The 22,614-nt window shown below is 43.8% G+C and overlaps 1 protein-coding gene and 1 pseudogene across 6 annotated transcripts; both read right to left on the bottom strand.

The window, feature by feature from the left end:
* Positions 1-1,879: 1,879 nt before the first annotated feature.
* LOC136542216 (uncharacterized) lies at positions 1,880-17,489 on the bottom strand. 6 transcript variants are annotated; one of them, XM_066534549.1, is made up of 16 exons: positions 17,266-17,489; positions 17,109-17,160; positions 9,915-15,218; positions 9,314-9,811; positions 8,797-9,213; positions 8,356-8,727; positions 7,872-8,216; positions 7,177-7,764; positions 6,748-6,879; positions 6,125-6,640; positions 5,594-6,019; positions 4,911-5,486; positions 4,380-4,805; positions 3,710-4,273; positions 2,999-3,604; positions 1,880-2,650 (listed from the first exon to the last, which is right to left on the bottom strand). In XM_066534549.1, exons 1-16 carry the CDS (start codon positions 17,419-17,421, stop codon positions 2,208-2,210), a joined length of 11,421 nt encoding a protein of 3,806 aa, XP_066390646.1. In that variant the 5' UTR covers positions 17,422-17,489; the 3' UTR covers positions 1,880-2,207. The 6 variants fall into 6 exon arrangements, with proteins under 6 accessions (XP_066390646.1, XP_066390649.1, XP_066390648.1 ...); XM_066534552.1 differs by having other exon boundaries at positions 4,923-5,486; XM_066534551.1 differs by having other exon boundaries at positions 6,137-6,640.
* Positions 17,490-18,834: 1,345 nt separating this feature from the next.
* Positions 18,835-20,264, bottom strand: LOC136546686 (uncharacterized; annotated as a pseudogene).
* Between the last annotated feature and the right edge of the window lie 2,350 nt (positions 20,265-22,614).

Below are 22,614 nucleotides of genomic sequence, written 5' to 3'. Positions count from 1 at the left end.
AGGTAAAAAAAGACTGCCCTATTATCCTACTGCGTAATCTTGATCCTCACAACGGTCTTTGCAACGACACTAGGTTGGTCATTAGAGGATTCATAACAATACAATTGATGCTGAAATAGTTAATGGGCAGCATGCAGGAACCAGAGTATTCGTACCCAGGATTCCCATGTCCCTCTCCGAAGACCTTTCATTGCAATTCAAGTTTAAGCGAAAGGAGCTCCCGACAAGATTGAGTTTCGCAATGATAATAAATAAAGCCCAAGGTTAGACCATACCAAATATTGGTGTTTATCTCCCTAAACCAGTTTTCTCTCATGGCCAGTTATATATAGCATTGTCAAGAGGTGTTTCTCGTGAGAGTACACGGGTCTTTGCCAACACAAATAAGGACGTTGACCCCACCGGAAAGAGAAAAAAAATATTGTCTTCAGATATGTTTTTTTAATATGTGACAGTACTATTTTATATTTTTGCCGGGATGGCCTGGCCCTGGCGCAACGTACAGGTGTTCAGAAGGTTTGGTTGGAAACTGATTGTCAAGAGCTTGGGCGCCTGTGAAACAAAGGTACCGATCAGAGATCAGCTGTGGTTTCAGTCTTGCGGGAGATCCGGGATTTGAGCTTATGCTTTCAAGCTTTTAAATTTTCTTTCATTAGTCGGAAATGTAATATAGTAGCTCACAGGTCACAGGTGATGCAAAGTCTGGGTCGTGGCATGGTAGCCCGACTTGCATTGCGAACCTGATGATCGCAGATTGTAATCCTGGAACTATTTGATGAATGAATCTCCCCGGTCGAAAAAAAAAACTATTATATATTTAGATTAAACTGGCTTCATGTGTCTCTGCTATTTAATAGATCATATTGCTTTTATTAATCGGTAGATTAGATTGCTTTTAATCAGGAAACTTAAGTCTTCACATGTCTCAGCTATTTAATTAATTTAATTAAATAATATATTATTAGATTGCTTTTGGTTGGGCCATTCATGCAAACAGATGGTGTACGATCCGTCTTGCTTTTAATTTAATTAATTAATTAATTAATATATTACATTACTTTTGGTGGGACCACGCATGCAAACGAATGATGTACGATCCGTATATAGGAACGAAGGATCGAAAAATAAATGAACTTATATTCAACATGAAATAAAACTTACAAATACAAGTAGTCCCCTGCCCTGACTAAATTTACACTTAGTGGCTACATTCACTCTACCACACATCCAAGCTAGATAACGCTCCACTAGCACTTGAACATAGTTCCAAATAATGAAAAAAATGTTGGTTTCAAATAAACTTGAAAATACTAGGATAAGATGATAACTACAAACAAGCTAGAAAATGACAAATGTTGGTTTAAAAAAACCTTGAAAATACTAGGATAAGATGATAACTACAAACAAGCTAGAAAATGACAACAAAAACAACAATTTTTTTTGAGGCACGTGCGTGTCGCACGTGCATATTAACTAGTCTAAAAAAAAAGCTAAAATGACTTATGATTTAGAATGGAGGGAGTATTATGCTAGAGGCCAAGACTTAAAAGAGAAGATGCATGAGGCGCATGCAGCAATTAAACGATACCTGAAGTTTGCAGTTTCCAAAGGGTAGAGTGCAGATGAATTGCATGGATGCCATACCCCCCCCCCCCCCCCCCCCCCCCCCCCCCCCCCCACACCCCAACCCACTTCATCTCACTGCAAGAGCCACAAGCACAATTTTTCTGCGAATATGCCTTGGCACATATTTCATAGAGAAGGAAGCACGAGGACACGCACATCCAAACTAGAGAAGGGCTTGGACAACTATACTTCATAACCGAAAGCATCATTATTTTCAAATGACAGCTACAGAACTACTAGCAGTTGCAGAGAACAGTGTGAATACACACTGATTATTGGGCTGTTAAAAACATAAGTGCTAATATACAAGAATGGCGACATCATTGCATTCTCACTCATTGTTCAAAATCAGGGTAAAAATGTACTTGGACAGGAACAACACAAGAATATATATGTAAAGTACAATACAGGGGCATCAACCCAAGGATGGCAGCAGAGCTGACCTTATTAGACTCACTCACTCACAACGGATAAGCACATAAGGAAAAAGGATAAATTGAAAAAAGATGAATTCACAAAACACTTGCTCTTGCTTGGCCTTTATTAACACAGAGGTTTACCAATTACCAGGGCTTAGCTTTTCAAGTCTCAGGCTTGGTGGGATCAGTTGAGTCATCCAATCTGCTGGAGTCACCGTCCTTGTTCCGAATACCAGGAGAAGATTGCTCGATAGATTTATTTGAAGCTTCTGCCTGAGATTGGCTACTGTTGTTCTGATAGCTATTTGCTGGAAGGCCACCGTTGCTAGGATGGTCAGTTTCTAAGCTTGGTGCATCAGTTCCATGACCTTGGGTATTGTCTTCAGACTGTAGCTGCACCTTGGATTCTTCATTGGTTGATGCTCCTTCGAGGTTCCTTCCGGAGTTTACTCCTTTGGAGTCTAGACTCTCAGATTGCTCAACTACTTGGTTGGATGAAAGATCACCATTTGGTAGGGTGTTGACTTGATCTTGAGTCATAGTAGTTTTCTCATTACTCAAAACATCAAATGAAGCTCCTTTTGAAAGCTGAACAGAATGCATACCTATCATTTCAATGAAGTGTTCTTGTAAGTGGTAAGGATCAACACTTTCCCCAAATTATATATAATATATAGCTCAATGCTTCAGATGGAATGGATTCAGGGAGAAGGAATTTGTTATTTAGGAGCCTGAACAAGCAAGATCCTTACATGATCACTAGGTCTGTCTGGGCAAATTTCTAGAAAGATTTTGTTGCGGATGATCTAAAATGATTCGGGAAGGTGCAATGACAGTCAATACAAACACAAAACTTGTGGCGGAAGTAGTTCCTTTTTAGTATTCCTTTTTTCACTAAGTCAGAAAAACAATGCACCTCTAGTCAACTAAGAGGAAACAGACCAAGATATTACCTGATACAGGAAGTTTTTCTTCTGCTGGGGCAGCTTCGCCTTGTGTTTGCGAGGAACCAAGTTGAGTGTCTGGAGAAGATGCTAGGTACCCTGTCGGTGCCTTGGCTGCTTGACCAGTCGATTTAGCCTTGCTCGAGGCATCAAATGATACATCTTGAACTGCTGCAGGTAATTGTGTTTGTGCCCCAGGCTTAGGAGAATAATTTTCTGCTGGCCCTTCAACAATTGAAGGGACAACATCACCAAGGGTTCGTGCTAAATCAGACCCAGAATCTGAAATATTTGCTTGGCTAGATGCAAATGTGGTCGTCTTTTCATCAACGTTAGTTCGATAAGGACCAAAAGTTTGTCCTTCACGTGGTTCAGAAGAACTTCCCCGAGGAGCCTCATCAATGTGACCATCATCAGGAGTACTTTCCTGAAATTTCCTTGACGCATCCTGAGCACCTGAGAATGGAGGTTTATCTGTGTCTGGAGCAGGTGTAATGGCTTGTTGATGAGTTATTGTTTGCATGTCCTCGGCTTGATCAGCTGCAGTAACAATAGTGTCTTCTTTTGTTGGCTCAGTAGAGAAAGGGGTCTGTACGGATCGAGAAGAATCTGGACCTGTAATAATGAGGAACGACCTTATTAGCAGCAGAACTATGCATACTGAATATTAACCTGAAATTAATAGTCGGGTGAATTTCTGTTCATCGGGAATTGCCTCACCTGGTTCAGTACCTTCAGGAGCATCGGATGGTGCTGCTGAGTTCATCGCAGGTGTCACGGTTGGATCAGTTGGTGACTCGATATTTCCAGAATCTTGCAGACCCTTAGAAGTTGGTGCTTGTGTTGCTGCAGCAGGTTCTGCCTCTTGCTTCTCCATAGAGCTTGTGGCTGGCGTACCAGAACCACTAAGACGAGCATCACCACCAATTTGTGCTGAATCAGGCCCAGTGCTTGAAGTTTGTGCCTGGCTAGATGGAAGTGTCCTCTTCTCATCTACAATGGCACTATGCACTTTGGGAGTAGATCCTTCAGAAGCACGTCCAGCACGAGAGGCTTCTTCTTGGCTAGCAATAAGTGGGCTTCCCAAATTTCTGATCTGACCATCGTCAGTAGAAGATTCCTGATCTCTTGATAAAGCGTCACTAGCATCTGGTGTTGAGCTTGTGACCTGACGGGTAACATTTGTCGGTGGTACACTCGTTTGATCAGCAGTGGCAGCATCCGTATCTTCTTCCCTTGGTTCAGCAGAGGCAACTGATTTTGAGGCATTGACAGATTTTTCATCTGAAATGAAAAGAGTAGTTCTATTTTAGTATCCCCTTTTTTTCTACTAAACTGGAAAAAAAGGTGCACCTTTAGTTAACCAACAGGAAACGTACTAAAACATTACCTGATACAGCAAATTTTTGTTCTGCTGGGGCAGCTTCGCCTTGTGTTTGTGAGGAACCAAGGTGAGTTTCCGGAGAAGATGCTTGGTACCCTGTTGGTGGCTTGGCTCCTTGCCCAGTTGATTTAGCCTTGCTCGAGGCATACGGTGGTGATACATCTAGAGTTGCTGCAGGGGGCTGTGTATGTGCTGCAGGCTTAGGAGAATAATCTTCCACTGGCCCATCATCAGGAGTACTTTCCTGAAATTTCCTTGACGCATCCCGAGCACCTGGGAATGGAGGTTTAGCTGTGTCTGGAGCAGGTGTAATGGCTTGTTGATGAGTTATTGTTTGCATGTCCTCGGCTTGATCAGCTGCAGTAACAATAGTGTCTTCTTTTGTTGGCTCAGTAGAGAAAGGGGTCTGTACGGATCGAGAAGAATCTGGACCTGTAATAATGAGGAACGACCTTATTAGCAGCAGAACTATGCATACTGAATATTAACCTGAAATTAATAGTCGGGTGAATTTCTGTTCATCAGGAATTGCCTCACCTGGTTCAGTACCTTCAGGAGCATCGGATGGTGCTGCTGAGTTCATCGCAGGTGTCACGGTTGGATCAGTTGAGGCTTGTCTTGGTGACTCAATATTTCCAGAATCTTGCAGACCCTTAGAAGTTGGTGCTTGTGTTGCTGCAGCAGGTTCTGCCTCTTGCTTCTCCATAGAGCTTGTGGCTGGCGTACCAGCACCACTAAGACGAGCATCACCACCAATTTGTGCTGAATCAGGCCCAGTGCTTGAAGTTTGTGCCTGGCTAGATGGAAGTGTCCTCTTCTCATCTACAATGGCACTATGCACTTTGGGAGTAGATCCTTCAGAAGCATGTCCAGCACGAGAGGCTTCTTCTTGGCTAGCAGTAAGTGGGCTTCCCAAATTTCTGATCTGACCATCGTCAGGAGAAGATTCCTGATCTCTTGATAAAGCGTCACTAGCATCTGGTGTTGAGCTTGTGACCTGACGGGTAACATTTGTCGGTGGTACACTCGTTTGATCAGCAGTGGCAGCATCCGTATCTTCTTCCCTTGGTTCAGCAGAGGCAACTGATTTTGAGGCATTGACAGATTTTTCATCTGAAATGAAAAGAGTAGTTCTATTTTAGTATCCCCTTTTTTCTACTAAACCGGAAAAAAAAAGGTGCACCTTTAGTTAAGCAACAGGAAACGTACTAAAACATTACCTGATACAGCAAATTTTTGTTCTGCTGGGGCAGCTTCGCCTTGTGTTTGTGAGGAACCAAGGTGAGTTTCCGGAGAAGATGCTTGGTACCCTGTTGGTGGCTTGGCTCCTTGCTCAGTTGATTTAGTCTTGCTCGAGGCATACGGTGGTGATACATCTAGAGTTGCTGCAGGGGGCTGTGTATGTGCTGCAGGCTTAGGAGAATAATCTTCCACTGGCCCATCATCAGGAGTACTTTCCTGAAATTTCCTTGACGCATCCCGAGCACCTGGGAATGGAGGTTTAGCTGTGTCTGGAGCAGGTGTAATGGCTTGTTGATGAGTTATTGTTTGCATGTCCTCGGCTTGATCAGCTGCAGTAACAACAGTGTCTTCTTTTGTTGGCTCAGTAGAGAAAGGGGACTGTACATATTGAGAAGAATCTGGACCTGTAATGTGAGAAACAACCCTATTATTAACAGAAGAACTATGCACACCGAATCTTGAGCTGAAATAATCGCTGGGTAATTTCTGTTCATCTGGGATTGCCTCACCTGGTTCATTACCTTGTGGAGCACCTGTTGGTGCTGCAGAGTTTATCGCAGGTGCCACAATTTGATCAGTTGAGGCTTGTCTTGGTGACTTTATATTTCCAGAGGAATCATTCTGGGAAAATGCAGAGTCTTGTAGACCCTGAGAAGTTGGTGCTTGAGTTGCTGGAGGAGGCTGTGCTTCTTGATTCTGTACAGATCTTGTAGGCAGCACATCCCCACGGGTTGGTGTTGAGTTAGGCTCATTGACTGAAGTTTGTGTTGTCTCCTTATCAACAATGGCACTGCGCACTCCAGGAGTATGTTCGTCACGTATGTCAGAAGGAAGCACAGCATGAGAGGGTTGCTGATATTTCTGTAAAGCCTCTCTTGAATCTGGTGGTGGTGCTTTGGCTTGATGTCGAACAGTTGTCTCTGGACCTTGTGTTACATTTGGTTGATCACCTGCAGCGGTATTTGCTTCTTCTTTCCTTGGTTCAGTGGAGGAAGGGTGTTCTGTAGTATGTGCGGGTTCTTGATCTGAAATAAAGGAAATTGACCTCAGAGTATGCACAGAACTATTTCTCTTGGCCACGAAGAAGGTAAAGTTTTAGTTAATTCTAAAGAGAAAACAACAACAGCATTACCAGATATACCAGATTTCTGTTCACCTGGGGTGGCTTTGCCCTGTGGGATACCATTCTGGGTGTCTGGAACAGATTCTAGGTCCACTGTAGATGTTGTGGAAGCTTGCCGTGGCGGCTGGACTGAATTTGTACCTGTAATTTGAAGACAGTGGCCTCACCAGTTGTATCAATTTCAAAAACTTAAGCTCTATGGCTCAGATAGTGTGGGTTCAAATCGTTGAATGAGAAGGGTATCAGTGTATCACCACTTAGGAGTCAGAACAGTGAATCTCTTACACGATGACTATCTATAGTTTAACGTTATTTCACAAATGATTTTGCCCACAGGTCCACAACAGAATGCTAAAGAATTATGAAGTAAACTTTTTGCCTATAATAATGAAGCACACTTATGTGGATTCAATTATTGCTAATTAGAGATTTCCTCACCTGGTACAGTACCTAGGGGAGCAACTGAAGGTAAAGATGGGCTCATTGTAGGTGCCATGGCTTGATCAGTTGAAACGTGTCCTGGCGACTCGATTTTTCCTAAGGAATCAGTAAGTACATTCTGGGCAGATGCAGAGTCCTGCAGATCCTGTGTTTCTGGCAAAGAACCTGCTGCTCGCATGTCGCTGCTGCTAAGACGACCATCAGCACTGATTGATGTTGAACCAGGTCCAGTTCTTGAAGTTTCTGCTTCGCTAGATCCAAGCGTTGTCTCCTTATCAACAACATCACTGTGGGCTTCAGGGCTACGTCCTTGGGGTGACTCAGAAACATGCCTATCAGGAGAAACTTGCCCCTGGCTTGGAAGTTTCTCATCAATGTGATCATCCTCGATACTTTTCTGAGTTTTACTTGAAGCATCAGGAGTACCCGAGAAGGGAGTTTTTGCTTTGTCTGCAGCAGTTGTCATGTAATTTTGATCAACTGTTCTTTCAAGTGTGCTGGTTTGATCTGTTGGAGCAACAACAGTGTCTTCTTTTGTTGGTTCAGTAGAGAAAGACGTCTGCACAGAATGGACAGAATCTTGACCTGAAATGGAAGATAAACTTTACTAGTGACAGGACAGTTGGTTTGAAGGGTATAACTACTAGAATGCGCACTGTTTGTCCAGTCAGTACTGGAAAGAACTTCATTACCTGACGGAGAAAACTTTTGTTCAACCGCAACTTGATCTGGTGCAGCACCATGTTGTGTGTCCGGAGCTGATACTGGGACTGCTGCAGCAGGTTTGCCTTCTCGAACAACAGAGGGTGGTTTGGAAGACTTTTTCTCACCTGAGTCATCAGCAGGTTCATCTTCCTGAAGTTTCCCTAAAGGACCCTGAGAGGTTGGTGCAGAAAATTTTACTTGTCTCCCAGGAGTTGTTTGGGAGTCCGTGGTTTGATCTGGTGCAGCAACAATGACATCTTTATTTCTCGGATCAGTAGTGGAATCTAACTGTGTGGAAGGAGCTAAATCTCCAATCTCCTTGCTCCTTGGCTCTGAAATATGGGAAACAAACTTACAAGTGGATTAACTGTGTTTTTAAGGGTATTCCTGCTGCAGTTAATTAACTATAACTATGTCCTACTAGAGTATGCATCATTTGTCAAAACTCCATATGTGAAAGAACTTCATTACCTGGTGGAGCAAACTTCTGTTCATCAACGGATAATTCATTTGGTACACTACCAAGCTGTATGCCCGAAGCTGATGCTTTTGAAGGTTTGCCTTCTTGAATAGCAGAGGATGGTCTTGAAGGTTTAGCTTTGCCCAAGTTATCACCAGGTATATTTTCCTGAACCTTCCCTGAAGGATGTTCGGTAGACAATATGTCTTGTTGGCCAGGAGTTGTTTGCGAATCCTTGGCTTGATCACGTACAGCAACCATAGGATCTCCTTTACTTGGATCAGTAGAGGAAATGAGCATAGCTGAAGGAGACAAATCTCTAATCTCCTCATTCCTTGGACCAAGAGAGAAAGCTGGTTGTGCAGGATCAGCAGAACCTTGACCTGAAAGTTTGATATTAATAGTGAGTTTTGTCACGGCCTATAGCTAGTGCACTATACGGCGATAGTTACCTGATGAGGCAGATTTTTGCTCAGCAAGCGCTGCTTCACCAGGTGCACTACTAGGTGTGATGTCATGAGCATCTGGAGTTGCTGATGGTTTCACTGACTGAACATTTTCCAGCTCAGTGTAGAAGGAGTCTCTAGCCACACTAGGTGATGGTGCTTGAGTTGCGGGCGTTAGTTCTTCCCCTTCAACTGATAAAGGTCTTCTGGCAGGTTCAATGGTACCAGTACGGTGAACATCGTCATGGGTAGCAGTCTTATTAAGTGTGTCTTCTGATGTCAGAGCCTGTTTTCTGTCTGGTATGTCTTGTCGACCAATGATTGTTGGTTGTGCCGTGGTCTGTTCAGCAGAGGGAATAACAGTTTTCTCTTTCCTAGGTTCACCAGAGATTGACTCTTCTGAAGAATGAGGTGATTCTTCATCTAAAATAGAGAAAGCAATGTAAGGTGTAGCAGGATTTGTTTTTTTGGTGGAATGGAATCAACAATATGTTTTTCTCTCATGTAAAGAGAAACTAATTACCTGACGGGACAAATTTCTTTTCAGCAGGACCTACTTCACCTGGTTTGAAAGGAGATCTGACATGAGAACCTTGTTTTCCACTTGAAACCAATGGAGTAATTGACTCAACAGTCAGTTGGCCATCGGGGGTGACTTCATGAACATCTGCCGAGGAAAGTTGGGTATCTGACGTTGGAAAAACTCTTGCGCCTTGTGGAGATGTCATTTCTTCTTGACCAGGGATTGCTTCTGATGCATGTGAAACATGTTCTTGATTTGGAACAAATGGTTTTCCTGAGTCATCAGTGCCGCGGTTATCAGGAGTTACCTCCTGGATTTTCCCTATAACACCCTGGGTATCTGGGGTTCGAATTGCTATTGTGCTCGGTGCAGGTGGTCTGGCCTGTTGCCGAAAAATCATTTGCGGCGCATTAGTATAATTAGCTGCAGAAACATTACTGTCTGCCTTTATTGGTTCAACAGGGGAAGGATGTTGTGCAGCACGAGCTGATCCTTTATCTAAAATCCACAAAGCAAACTGTCACTTTTGAGGAACTATTCATGATGCAAATTTTCTCTAGGCTAGTCAGCAGTTACTTTTTATACAAAAGAAATCAGTTACCTGACGGAGTGGATTTCTGTTCAGAATGGGCTACTCCAGCTGGTATGATGTCAGCACGTTGGGGATCCGCTGATGTTGGGCCAGCTGCAGGCACTGTTGCTTCTTGATCAGTTACAGTTGGTTTTGCCAATTCAGCTTTTCCCGAGTCACCAGTATGTACATATTGGAATGAATCAGAGTCATGTGGAGTCTCAACAGTTGGTTGTACTTGAATTGATGCAGGTCGCGGTGTCTGGTGATCATGTAAAGATCCTGTGACAACCTCATCACCACTAGCATGATCCGTTGCTGTCTTTTCATCAATAGCTGCATCATGAGTTGACAAACTGGCATCATAAACATCTTCGTGGATTGTGGCAGGATCTCGAGTAGCTTTTGCACCCTCTAATCTTTGGCCCTCAGGTGCGCTGACAAACTCACCGGCTTCATGACTATCAGGAGTTCTTCTCAGGGTAGGTGCTGAATCAGGACGAGCAGCTGTAATTGGTGCTTGCATTTGTTTTGGTTTCCCCACTCTTTCATCAATGTGGGACTGCTCAGTAAACTTGTCACTGATAGTGGCACCATCAGCCCTGGCAGCTTCTGGGAGTGGCGGTGCAGCACGTGCAACATCAGATGCTTCTGCAACAATTGGTACAGGTGGTTCGACGCTTTGCTCACCAGATTGTTTGGCCATCTGATTGACACTCTGTGAACTTGGAGTTGCTTCTTGACTCATCGGTCTTGCCTTTTGATCATTGTTAGAAGACTTGGCTGCCTCATCATCACCAGAATCAGTAATTACACCATGTAATGGAGCAGCCGTGCGTTGCCATTGATCAATGGTGAATGGTTTGCTAGGCAAATCCCCATCAGGAACTGCTCTTTGTAATGGTTCAGAGGCAGGTTGCACTTGGGATGTTGGTTCTTTGCTTGATAGAGATAAAGCCACTTTCTGATCATCGACAGTGTATTTTTTATATTGCTCTTCTGCACTATGACCATCATGAATATCTGCTCTGGCTGGATCATCTCTAGCTTTTTTTGCTTCTGATATTTGTCCACCAGGTGTACTGACAAGCTCTAAATGACCAATTTCATGACCTTCAGGAGTTCCTCTCTTAGTAGGTTCTGAAGCAGGATGAGCATCTGGACTTGATGTTTGCATTTGTGTTGGTTCTCCAACTCTTTGATCAATAATTGACTGCATGGCAAACTCATCATCGATAGTGGCACGATCATCCATGGAAGCTCCTGGAAATGATGGTGAAGCTTGTTGAACATCAGGTATTTCTGCTTCTATTGGTACGGGTGGTTCTGCTCTTTGCTCATCAGATTTTTGCTGACTCATTGGTGTTGGCTTCTCATCAACGGTCGACTTGGCCACCTCATCACCGGAACTACTAGTCACATCATGTAATGGCACAGATGAAAGTTGCCATTGATAAATGGTGGATGGTTTGCTAGACAAATCTCTGTGGAGAGCTGCATCATACGATGGTTCAGAGGGAGGTTGGACTTGGGAAGTTAGTTCTCTAGTCGAAAGAGGCGGTGCCACTTTCTGGTCATCAGTGGTGTCTTTTCTAGATGGCTGTTCAGCACTGAAGTCACCATGAGTTTTTACTCTTGCTGGTTCTGAAGCATCTAATTTCTCAACAAAAGTAGTTGGAGCATCAGAAGCTTGTTGATGCTTTCGTATAGAACCATCTGCTTTCTCACCAGCTGGGATGGTTTGAGCTTGCTCCTGACTGTCTTGTGCCACCAGAGGCTTCTTCTGGTAAATAGAGGACGTCTTCTCCTCCTTAACAGAGCCAGGGCCTTTAGCTTCTTCAAAGGCACCTCTAGATTTCTTGGAAGGGTCAAGAACATCTGGAGACTGTATTGTATCACCAGTTGCACCACGAACATCTTCAGCTGCTGCCTGTCTTGATGGAGCACTTGCTTTCCAACGATCAGAAACTTGCTCTCCGGCTGTACCTGCCCATTTTTCCAACATTTGTTGTCGGTCAGGAACAGCTTCTCTACCTTTCATCCCTTTGTCCCAAGTATCTTCCATTTCTGCATGCCTTGGAGTAGGAGCAGGCTGTTGAGAGTACATAGGTTTTGCACTAGATGGTGTAGACTCAGCAACCTTTGCTTCTTTGAAGGTATCTTTAGCCACATCATGAGCTGACAAATTGTCGTCATGAACATCTTCATGGACTGTGGCTTGATCCTGTCTAATTTTTGCAACCTCTGATATATGTCTGTCAGGTGTGCTGACAAGCTCTGAATCAACAATTTCATGACCATCAGGAGTTTCTCTCTTGGTATGTGCTGGAGCAGAATATGGAGTTGGTAGTATTTTTGTTGGTTCTCCAACTCTTTCATCAATAATCGACTGCCTACCAAACTTATCATCACTAGTGGCATGGCGAGCTGTGGAAGCTCCTGGGAATGATGGTGAAGCACTTTGGACACCAGGTGTCTCTGCTCCAATTTCACCATCACCAGAACTAGAACTTATGTCATTTAGTGGCACAGTTGCACGCTGCCATTGTTCAATGGTGGATGGTTTGGTAGACAAACCTCCACGGGAAGCTACTTCTTGCAAGGATTCAGAGGCAGGTTGAACTCGAGATGATGGTTCATTGCTCAATAGAGGTGGCACCACTGTCTGTTCATTGGTTATTTCTTCTTTGGTAGACAAACCTTTAGCTGCTGGTGGCCTTGATTGAGGAATAGCTTGCAGACGATCTGAAGATTGCTCTCCAGGTGTACCAGTCTTCCTTTCTCCATGTGTGGTTTGGGCATCCTCTGACACCATTTTCTGTGATTCAGGAATGGTTACTCTACTTTGTCTGCCTTTGTCCTTAGCATCTTTAACTTCTGCTTGCCTTGGAGGAGGATAAGGAGCTCGCGGTGTGTACACGGGTTTTGCACTTGTTGGTGTAGAGTCAGGAACTTTTGTTTCTTCAAAGATATTTTTATCACCATCAGGTGCAATTTGCCATGACACAGAAGCAGTGTTGGCAACTTGTATGTCTTCTTCATCATAAGGATATCTCTTTTGGAATGATGTATCTGACCTAGAAGAATCCTCGACCTTTTGTCTTCGTGGAGAAACAGGTGATCTCCAAGCATCTAAAGGCTGCTCAGTTGATGCTACTTCATCGGCAGTCTTTGATTCTTCAGAGGTGTCATTATCATCTTGGGCAACTTGCTTCTTAGGTGTTGGCGCAGTCCCTCTTGGTTGCTTGCTGGCATCTTCAGCAGTTGGATATCTTGCTTTGGATGGAGGAGTCTGATATCTTGTTTGGGAAGGTGGGGCCACACTGTGATATCTTGTTTCTTTGAAGGTGTCATCAATTGTTTCTTGCTTCCATGAAGGAGTATCGGCCCTCTCAAAATATGAAGGTTCCACTTGGAATGATGAAGACTCAGAATCTTTTGTTTCTTCTTTGACATCTCCAGCATCATGGTCTGTCATTTGCCATGGGGTAGAAATTTTGTCTTTAGCTTGCTTGGAAGTATCTTCAGCTCCAGGATATCTTGTTTCAAATGGTGCAGTAGCATGACGAGCACCATCTAAATCTTGTCTTGGGAGAGAAGATTGAGAAGTATATGAAAATCTCTCACTGGATATAGTGGAATCTGGAGACTGTGATTCATCAAATATCTCCCTAGCATCTTGTGGTTCTCCTTGCCTTGGTACAAAACCATGGTCTCTAGGTTGCTTGCTGGTATCTTGACCACCTGGATACGCTGCTTGGGATGAAATTCTCCTGTGAGCATCTTTAGCTGCTGCTTCCCTTGATGGAGTAACACCATGTTCTTGTGTAGAAGGGGGCATTAAAGCACCTCTCTGATCAGAAGATGCATGATCCTCAAGTTGAGACAAGACATCTCGACTCATTGGTTCTTGAGGAACAGAATGTGAGGTTGCCTGTTCTGAATCTTGTGATGGATACTGCTGCACATCTTTTCTTGGTTTTCCTTGTTGAGTAGACACTAAATGATCAGCATCATCATGCTTTAGGTCATTTAATTCAGTTTTAGCAGAATGCCACTGCTCAACCTGCAGCCTACGATGAACATCAGTTGTGTGGAGCTTGCTAGCAGAAGTATCTGTAGGTTCAAGTTCTGGTGGAGTACGGCCAGAATATGGAACTGATTCTTTGAACCTAGAATCAACACTGGTGCCTGTGCTGTCACTCTTGTAGAAATCAGATGCAGTGGGTTGGTCAGGCTCTTCTCTGGCTGATATAGAACTGGTTTTAGTATAACCAGTGCCAATGTTGGACCCAGGGAATGCATCCAATGTTTCTGAAGTTTTTCGTGTAGTAGGTTCAATATATGGTGTATCTACATCAGTATGGCTTGGGTAGTGATCAAACACATCAAGGTCACTAGAAACATCCTTGGATGAACTTGATTCGAGGATCGAAGCATCTTTGGTCCTGGACTTGGCTGCATCAGTTATTGGGGGCTTCTTGGCAGTGGTTGGGGAAGTAGCATGTTTAGTGCTTTGGACAGGAATAGAGTGTTTTTTAGAAGTGACAGGAGTACTTTGAACTGAGGTTGGTGGTGTTTCTTGAGGGTTAGTAAAGATGGTAGTTTCCTTGCTTTGGACAGCTGAAGTTTTATCAGCAGCAGGAGTACTATGGCTTGAGGATATCAGTAATTCATCAGGGGAAGTATCACTAGGAAGAGGCTTCGTTGTTCGAGGAACTATGGAAGATGATGACATGGTATCAATAGGAGGAACCAATATTGTCCGAGGCTCTGTTCTGATCTGCTTTCTAGGGTCTAGCCGAATTGAGTCAGCAGAGGTTCTAGGATCCTCCTCCTCCTCCTGCTGCTGCTGCTGCTGCTTCTTGAGTTCTTGTTTGTTCTGCTCCTCCACCCTCTTCATATACCTCAGTACTTTCTTCCAAGAATCCCGATCAGAAATAGCATCCCACCACCTCCTTACATTTTTCCTCGAATCATAAAGGTAAAGAAACTTGTTAGACGCTTTGATATAGTGGGAGTTTGGCAGGTGAACAAGGTCGGCAAGAGTGAACTTGTTTCCAACTAGGAATTCACTGTCACTGAGCCTTTGCTCATAAACTTCCAGAACCTCTTCTAGCTTCCTTGTATGAATGTCAATATCATCATCTTCTTCTTCACCCAGGGGAAAGGCCAAATGACAAAACAAGGCCCGGCTTGGAGGGTTGAAAGCATGCTCCTCGTTGTGGAGCCATTGCTCAACTGAAGCCCTCTCAAGGGCATCCTTCCCAAGGAGGAACGGATATCCTTGATGTTCGTACTTTTCTGCTATATAACGGCAGATTTCTCTGGATTCTGAAAATAGAAGGCAGAACCATCAGCTTTAAGTGAAGCAAATGTTTACATTTTTTATGAAGGCTGACCTTCAATATTGCAAGTAAAGTACAGAGTGGTTCTTATCACTTGAAGAATGTATTAGAACTCTCAAAAGAAGTTTGAATAAATGAGCGCATAAAATTTAAATTCCATTTCAGTACTGCTGATTTTCTGAACCCGCTTTTCTGTTGACTGGCAAGAAATGGATCCCTAACACTTCATGTATATCATTATCACCTAATAAGAGCTAACTATTATGAGCAGTTCATCATGAATTCATTCCCTCCCCTATTTTGTATGTTTACAACTATAGTTTTGTTTCTAAAATCCTGAGTGCTGTCAAATTAACTGCATTCGCAACTGGAGAATACTGCTAAAAGTTTCCTTCTGACTTCAGCAAATGAAGACTCAACTTTTACAGCATTCGTGGGGATGTGCACGTTGTTACTGAAAACATATTGTGTCCTGGGATGTCAAAGAGTAACATGTTGCTAGTCTAAGTCTATCCATAACTCCACACACTAAAAGCAATATCCTAACATTTGCATGTTAATCGAAAAAGGAAGATACAATGTTTTACATTTTGTGACAAGGAAACAGTATCATATTAGTTATACACTTTGTTGGCACATATTTTATTTTAATCCTACAGCATCCAACTGCATGTCTGCATATAAGACAACAAAAATGATTTTGAATATAATATATTTTTACCTTTTAGGAAATTGTAGAGCTAAGTTAATGCAAACTTGCCAGTTGTTCTACATGATCAAAACGTATTAAGCTATTGTCATTCAGCTGCTATTCACAAATATATGCCCAAATTTGAAATCTCGAAAGAACAATAATCAGGCAATATTATCTACTCACTCCGTTTCAAATTGTAAGTCATTTTAGCTTTGTCCTAGGTCAAACTTGTTTAACTTTAACCAAGTATATTAATACATTAACATCTACAATATCATAGATGCACTATCAAGATATATTTCATAATGTATCTAATGAAACTAGTTTGACATTATAGATGTTTTTGTATTTTTCTATAAACTTGGTCAAAGTTAGAGAAATTTGACTTAGGACATAATTTGGAATGGAGTATATATAGGATATATAAATGTATTGTCAAATTTCATTCACAACTGAAGGCCAATTCTTATTCCCTCTCAGAGTTGCATCCATGTGTTTACACGTTACTGATTTCATTGCTGGCCAATGTTTGCCGCAAAGGAACATTTAAGTAAAGCTTGCACGGATCCAGCTTATAAACAAGTTCAGTAAAGCTTTTTATGGACAAATGCTAGTTACTGCTAGTGACTTAGTGCATTGGCTAATTTGCTGCCACCAAGCATTATTTTAGAGAACTGACTGGCACACACTTTGAACAAGCAGGATACTAGCTACAATATCAAAATGATTGGCACACACTTCGTACATAAAGGGGCGTACCCAGTGCAGAGAGCTCCCGCTCTGTGCGGGGTCTGGGGAAGGGTGTTAGTGGCAAGCCTTACCCTCGCCTGTGCAATGCGAGGAGACATGATATGATGAAAAACCCTCTCCTTTTTTGGTGAACAAGAAGGCTCAAGAATATATTTTTAAGTGAGAAATGCCAATAAGTTAATAGATTGGTCTAAATTTATGCCAGGCAAGCCATATATACAACCTTCTGACAATTTCCTAGCGATAACTAATAAACAACCTACCTCCTAGTACCAAGCTAACTTGCCATTTTTAACGAATGCAAACTTGAATATTACCCAGCTGTAGAAAATATAAGCTCAAGTGTTCGAGAAAAAAAAAGAAAATATAAGCTCCAAGGAATGAAGGTCCGACATGGAATCGTAAGTCATTTTGCCAAAAATGAAGTATTACCTTCTAGAAATGTAGGGCCATCATAGAATGGAACTGGAGCATGTGATGATGCCTGCAGTAAGCAGAGAATGAAAATACAATAAGAAGATTAATTGCTCACATCTTCGAACATATTCTTCCTGCCACAAAAATTACTAGAATTGGAGACTCCAAATACCTGCAGTCTGAGTAAGCTCTTGTAAGAGGCTGTGTGAGTCTCAAACTTGACATCCTTCTCATAAAGGCATGCAAGCACCCTTGAAACATCAGGTAAGATAAAAGATTTCTCATGATAAACCTGCACAATTGGTGCTCCAATACCGAGCACCACCATGGTGGCATGAACATAGGTTACAATGCAGAAATGGTGTGAAAGTAAACATATAACTTCCTCGTTCTCAAATATATTAGGTTCCCTGCCTCTCTTGTCAAGCAAAGAGAAGATGCTTAAAGTGTGAACAGAAAAGGAAACCAATGGAGGATGAGAACAGAACAGAATTATATAGATAAAAGAGGTAAGAAAAATAAAGAGAAAAGCAAAAGCTAAAGCAAACAAAATCTGAGTGGGTAGCAGTTGACCTTTAAGCTATGGCACAACCCCTCTTCTTAATATGTTCTGTAGCATCGAATTTTACCACTAAGAAATTTATATATGGTCAATATTTTCAGGAACCTGATCATAGGGCACCTTATAATTAACTAATTACTGTCAAAATATGTAAAGATCGATGAAGTAATAGAAAAGCTGCATCATATCTAAAAATATTAGTTTGGTAAACCAAAGGAGTGTATTAGAGCACACACTAAATGAGATTGGGCACTTATGGACGATGTAATGTTTCTTCTATGAAATAAAAAGAGTGCTCTATTTCATCAATTAAAAAGAACTATTAGCGGCCTCACAAGATTGGGCGTACCCAGTGCAGAGAGCTCCCACTCTGTGCGGGGTCTGGGGAAGGGTGTCAGTGGCAAGCCTTACCCTCGCCTGTGCAATGCGAGGAGGCCGCGACTCGAACCCAGGACCTTCCGGTCACAGGCGGTAAGACTCTACCGCTTGCACCAGGCCCGCCCTTCAGCGGCCTCACAAGATTATAGAACAATAAATGTATGTTGTGTCATCATCTACAAGAAGTTTTATCTGAAATTCGGGCAGCATGCACAACCTCAGCAGTAAAGTGTAGAGAACTATAATAAAATCCTGGAGGCATACCTTATAAACAATGCAATCAGAGGACAGATGCGAAGAGCTAAAGCTTAAAGGCACTGATCTCTCAGCTGCATAACCACTTTATTCATTCCTTGGACCTTTCATTAGAGGACAAGGACTATTATGGGAGCAGAAAAGTAATGCTAATAATGCAAGTTTAGTATCAGGAGCATACATCTAAGAATACAACAACCCATCGAACAAGATGGATGAGAGTCATTTCACGCCAATACAAAAATATATCATGTATCTAGATTCTCAAAGCAGTGCAGGAACAAAATCTGGGCACAAGAGAGCTTGCAACTTTACTCATCTTCATTCAGAGTAGAATTGAGCAGCAGGTGCCTTGTTCAGCATGAGGGACTAAGGTATTGCAGCCTTTTCCTTCTCAAAAGCAAATGAATGAGAAAGAACAACATAACGTGGGCATCTCAAACAGTACAATTAATAGCATGCCCAGAACGAATGCAGAGCATTCAAATTTGTAGACAGCATGTTAAAAAATAAATGGACTCCGGAAGAATCATAACACACCCAGAATTAAGATTATTCTTTCAGCTATGAAAGATCACAACCTGCTAAAAAAACAATTGTTTACAATTTACAAGAACAAGAATTATGTTCCTATATTACATATACTATGAAACCCAGAAGTAACAAGTACAAAAAAATTATGACAATTTCTGATGTACACGAGTTATTACAGCCCTAAAACTTGTCCGTTTAAGTAAACTGCAGCAGTTCTTAATCAATATTGTACTGGCATTGGAGCCTGGAATACCAAGGAACTGGCACTGATCATTGCTCAAAACATCATGTCAATCAGGGTGAGTGGAACTGTTGACATTTTCACCATTACAGTGTCTCCTCGTTACAGAATGACCCCCAGTATTTTTCTCAGTATGCTATCCCTCATTTTTCATCAACCTGTCCCATTGGCTGACAAGAAGAGAAAATCTCCATTCTTTTATGTTAGTTAGCCTTAGTTCATTAACATGAACCTCCCCTCCAACCTTGATATGAGTCTACAACATTTTCAGAGAAGTTGATTCACTTGATCAGGATTTTCCGGTGATTAATTCTTCGGAAGTGCAGCAAACTCTGCATGGGTATTGGTAGCTGTTGTAAAAGCCATAGACCCTCAGTCCCTGCAAAGTTAACCACGGATCAAAAAAAAAGTTCCTGCAAAGGATGCTCGCTATATATATGGTCATTGGTGTACAGTACCAGTGTACCTGGATCAGCCCAGGAATCACAAAATCATACATAGACAAAAACCTTCATGCTTCCTGATCCCCAGAGGAAACAAGCCCATGCCGTGCCCCAGTAGGCAGCACCAACCCCCAAAGAAAAACATAAAGCACCTTTCGAACCATTTCCATGGAAGTATGGAACCAGTGAGGATAAAAGACATTCGATCCCAAAGACAGCAGTGAGCCAGAAACTAACCCCCACAAATTATCAGTATCAATAGAGTGTAGAGGAGCCGCTGTCTAGGCAGAGCACGAGAGTATACCTCGCTCAGCTTGTCGGAGTAGTCGCCGGGGCGCATGCGGGGCCACGCCCATGTACAGGAGCCCCATTGGACGGCGCCGCGGCGTCCACGGAGCGGATCAGCGTTTCACGAGCTGCGAATCAAACCAGGAGCAGCACAGTATGGCGGCGACGCGAGAAGCGAGCCCGAGCCTCGCAGGCGACGAGCGGTCCGAACACCTCTGCCATGGGCGCACGGCATCGTGGCGGCAGGGGGGAGAGGGTTAAGAGAGCAAGCTGGGGAGCTCGCTGGAGACGAGGCACAGGAATCACAGAAGAACATCGTGTATCGCAGAGGCCGGAGACGGGCGAGGAGGAACCGAGGAAGTAGTCTACGGTTGATTAAATCGCCGGAGACGACGACGAGATTAGGGGGGATTGACCGGAGTGGGGCGACAGGTGGGTCCAGACGTAACCGGTCCGGCGGGCCCGGCCGACTGCTGCCCACGGCCCTGCGGGGTAGTTTTGAGTTTTTGACAACAGAAGAACATTCTCAGCCAAAGCAGAATCCTAGCACCTGTTCCAACAACAAAAAAAGCAGAATCCTAGCAGAACTTTGTTAGAAGTATAGGACAATGGCGTGTTTTTTTTTTCATCTACTGGAGCTGGTCGTGATTGCTTCTACTAGAGTTGCACGTGATGAACAAAAGGAACGAACCAAAGAAACTGTGGTCCCACATGACTTTATTCGTTTCTTGGGCCCTTTCATCAGGCAAAAGAGAAGAAAAGCATCGCGGATGGTGCAAGTATGGCATCACAAGTCTTTAACTCTTTCTAGTGCCACTCCTCGAATCATTAGTGTCGAACTGTCGATGAAGACTATACACATGTTTTTCCATTTATTAAGAATAAATTAATACAATTTGTTCTCACGGCAACTGGGGAACAAAAACTTGGCACAGGAGAACCCAACTTTGTTCTGAGCAGACACAGCCCATGCAGATGCAGGTGCCTTGTTCTGTTGTTCACCTACTAAGTTTACCACGTTGTTTAACTCCATACCACACCATGCAGGGATGGAACATGTCGGTGCAGAAAGTGACTAACTAGCGAATATTTGTTGTTTTGCTGTACGTTGTGATCGGAGATAGCCTAGCACTCAATGACACAGGATTTATACTAGTTCGGGCAACGTGCCCTACGTCCAGTCGGGGTCGGTCGGTGACTTTATTCCTGAACCTAGGTGCTCGAAGTCTGTAGTGGGGTTACAAACGAGAAGGAGAAAGGAGGGGCGTTCAAGAGGCCCGGTCGGGTCCGACCGGAAGGGCCGAGGGCGACCGGAACTCCACTATGAGCTAGAAGTCCAAGCGTGTGCTTGAGGGGTTGTGAGCTATCGATCTAGTGAGTCTGAGCTTGAAGAAGTCCGTCTAAGAAACTCTGGGATCCCTTTTCTAGGAGGGAGCGCATCCCCTTTTATAGATAAGGGGGTGGCTTTACAGGTGAGAGGGAGAGAGCATGGATGTTTCTAAGCCTTGTTGCCCACACTGATAAAGACTAGATAATGGTAGGCGCTCCCAACACTGTTATGTCGCTATAGAATGTCGGATGCGCACGGGTGGTCGTGTTATCTTCTTCAGGAAGGATGGACGCCGGTACCTGCAAACATTATTTGATGCCTAGTGGCATGCAAGGAATGGCGCTATGTTCACCCAGTACGGTAAATCCGGGTGCCCATACCACGATCGATGTCCAGAGACACGCGGGGGGGGCTTACCGTATGGGAGTTTTAGCGGCCTCTACAATACTGTAGGAGGAGATGGTGGCTGCAGAGTACTGTTTCGTGCAGGGTATGGTCCCTGGTATAGTGGTTTTAACTTGTGAGCCTTGCCTTGCCTTTCTTCGTACGTCTTCTGGTTCCTACCGAACGGGGCGCTCCTGGTCGGATGGCTCCAGTCGGCTCTAAGTGTGCCGGTCGGGGAAGAGCGGTGAGCAGGGTTCCCACGAGCCCCGGTCGCGGGGTCAGAGTCGCGGGGTCGGAGTAGGAAGCAGCGTTTTGGGCCAGGCCTTTCGATTGGAGAGACTGCTCGGAGACGGCTGGTGCCTGAAGCGAGTGCTCCGGTCGAAGAGGTGGGCCGAAGAAGTTGATGAGCGGGCGCTTGTTCTTTTGGGTAGACCTTCTGGTCGGCGACCGGACTGCCCTTCCGACCCGTTGTGTTTTAGACTCTTGGGCCGGCCTATGAACTACATGTTGTTTTCCTAGGCCGAGCCCGGGCGTGGAAGCCGGTCCCCGAGGGACCCTGGGTTTATGAACCCAACAGGCGCCCCCGAGCCTCTAGGCGATTTGAGCCGAATCGTCCGATGGATTTTTTGTCTTGCCGGCGGGTATGCGCGAGCGCACCCGTGGGTGTAGCCCCCGAGCCCCCGGGTGGTTTGGGTGGAACCGGCTGGGGGGTTTTGTGTTGTGTCGGTGGGTGCGCGCGAGCGGACCCGTGGGTGTGCGTGTTCTTAGTTTTGAGACAGAATTTTGTTTTACCACGGTGTCGTTGTGCAGCCGAGGCGTTTTTAGGTGCGGGGATTGGATCGAGACAGAACTTGCTGATCCCGACGTTGGTGCGCGCCTGAAAGCTCTAGTTTGGTTTTGGTGAATTGATGATACCCTAAGTGCTAATCTAGTTTATCAAGTGATCATGAGATAGGTAGCACACCCCAAGTGATGAGGCAAATGAAGATCATAGCATGATGATGATGATACCATAATGATGATCAAGTGCTTGGACTTAGAAAGAAGAAAGAGAAAAATAAAAAGCTCAAGGCAAAGGTATAAACCATAGGAGCTATTTTGTTTTG

This window comes from Miscanthus floridulus, chromosome 3 (assembly GCF_019320115.1).
Source record: "Miscanthus floridulus cultivar M001 chromosome 3, ASM1932011v1, whole genome shotgun sequence".
NCBI lineage: Eukaryota > Viridiplantae > Streptophyta > Magnoliopsida > Poales > Poaceae > Miscanthus > Miscanthus floridulus.
This window is presented reverse-complemented; position numbering and strand designations above follow the sequence as displayed.